The sequence below is a fragment of the Lutjanus erythropterus genome, chromosome 12 (genome assembly GCF_056507025.1).
Source record: "Lutjanus erythropterus isolate fLutEry1 chromosome 12, fLutEry1.hap2, whole genome shotgun sequence".
NCBI classification, from domain to species: Eukaryota; Metazoa; Chordata; class Actinopteri; order Lutjaniformes; family Lutjanidae; genus Lutjanus; species Lutjanus erythropterus.
In genome coordinates, this window is record NC_139328.1 from 19,884,195 (window position 1) to 19,888,043 (window position 3,849).

The 3,849-nt window shown below is 35.9% G+C and overlaps 1 protein-coding gene across 1 annotated transcript; it reads left to right on the forward strand.

Annotated features, from left to right (window-relative positions):
- The first annotated feature begins 240 nt into the window (after positions 1-240).
- ccl25a (chemokine (C-C motif) ligand 25a) lies at positions 241-3,415 on the forward strand. The gene is made up of 5 exons (XM_084732094.1): positions 241-366; positions 1,195-1,280; positions 1,585-1,702; positions 1,829-1,946; positions 2,760-3,415. The coding sequence occupies exons 2-5, from the start codon at positions 1,217-1,219 to the stop codon at positions 2,781-2,783; spliced, it is 324 nt and encodes a 107-aa protein (XP_084588220.1). The 5' UTR covers positions 241-366; positions 1,195-1,216; the 3' UTR covers positions 2,784-3,415.
- Positions 3,416-3,849: the final 434 nt, after the last annotated feature.

The following is a 3,849-nucleotide window of genomic DNA, read 5'->3' on the forward strand; positions in this document are numbered from 1 at the left end:
ATTCGTGGATGTTCAACTTCTTAAGAAAGTATCTCAAGCTGTCATTCTATAAAACCCCTGCATTAGGTAAGAGGGAAAATGGATATGATACTGATATTTCAATTCAGCAACACACAAAAAACTCTGTCACTCATGAACTTTTAGGGAGAAAAAAAGCTTCAACAACAACAAAAAAAAACTAAACGACGGTGTGAAATAAAAAAAAAAAAAACAGGAAAGCCAAGAAAGATGAGTCGAGGTACGAAGGTCATTTGCGTTGATGGTAACATGATCCCTGTCTCCTGATTGCATAAAACACACCTCACCTCACCTGCGCAAGTCAGAAGAGGAGAGCTTCAAAATACATGCACATCTGGAGCCACAGAGGTGAGTTACCTGTAATTTTAATAGAGACAATGCACATGGGTTTAATCTGGAGTTTTGTCAATATTTTGTCATTGATATGCCATCGGATAAGAGTCAGTAAGATTTATGTAATTTGTAGAACTTTTGTCAGGGTTTTATTTTACGTCAATGTGTCAGATTTAGCCAAAAGGCAAACTTTCATTTGCACTCCCTGAGTAGGTTTATGTGAATAATAATAGGTCAAATTGACTTTGGTGCAGGAAGTGATCCTGCTGGTCACGCTGGTCGTCAAATACTGATGCTTTGGGCCGTTGGCTCAGACCACCAATCAACAATCAATTATCTTTCTCCAGAAATGCTCACTCTACCTTTAAGTTAAGATTCAGTGAACAGATGTGGATGTCTTCTTCCATATTAGGGCATCAAAAGCAATAAGTTTAATTTTGTTTCTTAACCAAAAGTTCTAAATTATTTCCTTACCAAACGACCAAAAAATAAATAAATAAAAATAATGGAAAAATTAAAAACAAACTAATTAACGTTTTTGAATAGTTGCTTCATTCAGCAGATGCTTAAAAGTTCGGTACTGTAGAGAAAGTCAAAGACACTGAGTTTTGTTTAAACAAATAGTTGCAGAGTTAAGAAGGTCAAAGTTGTTGGATACATACAGAATGCATATGTACATATAGTACACACACGGAGACTACATGAAACATTTGTGCAAGGTTCAAAGTTTCAAATGTGACAAGGAAGGCGTAGGAGGAACGGCGGTACAATAATCACAGAGTGATAAGGCTGATTGCTGGTAAACCTCGTAATTCCTTGTATCTGTAACTTTTTTTTTTTCAGCGCCGCATCTACAGAGATCACCATGCAGTTCAACACACTGTTTTTTCTGCTGGTCATATCTTGTGTCTGTCTTGCATTTGCACAAGGTAAGACATTAAAAGAAAAGCTGGTATCTGGCAGTCACATTTGCAGCATGTAATACAGATCTGCGTAAGATAAAATGAGGGTCAATGAGGCATGTTTATTGTCTATAAATATCTGTGTGGGTGGATGTGGCTTCACTGTGTACTTGTTCAGCACCTTTAGTGTTGCTTAATTGTGTTAGTTACCTATTGATTTACTGTTGAATTTTAATTGAATAAATGGACTTGTCTATGTTGCATAATTAATACTATATTCTACATACTGGGGTGTTTCTGATTTAACTGTACGGGATTTCTGATCCTTCAGTGGCCTACGATGACTGCTGTTTGAAATATGTGAAAACAATGACCCTGAGGACTCGGAAACATGCAGTGGACTACAGACGGCAGGTGACAGATGGAGGCTGCAACATCCCTGCTATAATGTAAGTTCACCTGCACAGACAATAAGAACATAAGTCTAAGACATAAGACTTCCAAAGTGTTGTATTTAACAGAAATGTTCTACTATTGGTCAAAACTAACATGTGTATACTTCAATTATCGTCCAGCTTCAAAATGAGGAGAGGGCGTGAGTTATGCACTGATCCCAGAGACAAGTGGGTCCTTGAACTGATGGACAAGATTGACAACAGGAAACTCCAAAGTCGCAAGAAAATACACAAGAAGGTGAGTTAAGTTCTTGCGTTCAAAAACTGTCCTTCTTATACAGAAAAGTATTGAGGGAATAAACATGAGAGAAGAAAGATTTATTTGTAATTTTTGCATTTCGAGAATAAAGTCGAAATAAAGTCAAAATGTTGAGATCTGAAAGTAGAAAGAGAGAGTTGAAATGCTGATAATAAAATTGAAATGCTATTTCAAGTCAAAATCATATTTATTTTCACAAAGCTAAAAAATGTCTTTGTCCCCTGATTTATTTTTTCTTATGCCCTGTGTTACGGGTCTCAGGAATGAGCGCCACAGTAACAAACATGTAACCTTTATCAGGCAGATAAAGTTGGAGCAATGAGCATCTCGATTCATTCCAGATCGCCTCTGTGTTTTATTGAACACCTCAAAATCAGAAGCACAACATATAAAAACAATTCTGTTCTACACATTCCAGTATTTTTTTATTTGGTTCAGTTCCTTCCTCTTCTCATGTTTTCCCTTATGTATGGCACTAACACTGAAAGTTCCACTTTATTCTCAACATTTTGACTTTCACTTCACTTTGACTCACACCCTAGCTCTATTACTGCCTATATTTTGCAACCTTATTTTCTTAAAATGAGTGGGAAACTAGCCATACTTCAACCAGTTTCATAGAAATAGAAATCCCTGTGTTTAATATAATTTCCAGAAATATGTGTTGGTATCTTGACATAAGAAAGACTAAGACGTATTGCTGCAGTACAATAAAGAAAAATGACTGATGACTTTTGAAGGTTTAATTTGAAATATGTGTGAAGTTCAAATGGATGTCTTTGCTCTTCACAGACACGACAGCTGCACAGAGGCTGAGGGCGAATGCCTGCTAAAATCTCCCGTTCACTCCCCTGCCCGAAATCTTATCATCAAGGAGTTTTATGGTGTCTTACTGGAAGGCTTGTCAAGGAAATCATGTAGCATTACTTTTGCTTTCACTCTGCACTTAGATAAAGGTCAAAGGCTTGGGTGCTGGCAAGCTATTGGACTGCAGACAGCTGACGGCCACAACACACCATATATAAATGCCTTCAACAGCATGCCTGCTTCACTGAACTCATTTGCGACCATTTTCTTGTCTTTGAGACATCGGATATTGAATAAGCGGTTTAATTAATGGTGATGGAGTTTAAATGATAATATGTATATATATATATGTATATATATATATACATATATGTGATATTTAGAGAAGGTCCTGTACAATGTGTCCAAATGTCTGTCCAATGCTTGTTAATGTGCATATGTAAATGTAAATGGATGTTTTTCTTTGGCACACAATGTTAAGAAAGAATGTTGTGTGTCATAGAAAAGGAAAAACTCATGTCTTAATTTTTTTTAAATTGGTTTAAATGTCTTTCTTTTTCATACATTTTGTGTATAGATGTTATTACAGTATATGGTTCCCGTAAAAGCAACATAACAATAAACTTCAGTATCACCACCCACTCAGTGTTGTTTAAGAGTTAATGATTATGTTCATGTAAATGTTTTTTTTATAAAGTATTTTTCTCTAGAAGTTTATTACGCTGTGTTATATTAATTTAATGCACTGTATTTTCTTAAAAGAAAGGACATTATGTAGAAGAGGGTAAAAAAGGAACCCCATTCATGTCCTTGTTACAAATTCATGTGAGTTCCAGATGTCTTCATTGAGGCTGCTGTAAATTGTAGTTGTAGCAGTTCTGTGTTCCAGGATAGGTACCAAGTAAATATGTTACTACCTTCTATTATACATCACCACAATAAAAAGGACAAACAAAAATCAGGGATGTAAATATAGACAGTGCTGTAAGTGATTCAGATTGCCATCTCAAAAATACACTTGTGTTTAAAAAGGGGATCATTTGCTGTACATGACCTTGAAAGGGCAAACCCTTCT

Bases quoted from the DNA above. Each gene is read 5' to 3' on its own strand.
- ccl25a (XM_084732094.1), top strand. From the start codon at position 1,217: ATGCAGTTCAACACACTGTTTTTTCTGCTGGTCATATCTTGTGTCTGT. The intron at 1,703-1,828 runs GTAAGTTCACCT...ATTATCGTCCAG, and splicing joins TGCAACATCCCTGCTATAAT to CTTCAAAATGAGGAGAGGGC. The intron at 1,947-2,759 runs GTGAGTTAAGTT...TGCTCTTCACAG, and splicing joins GCAAGAAAATACACAAGAAG to ACACGACAGCTGCACAGAGG.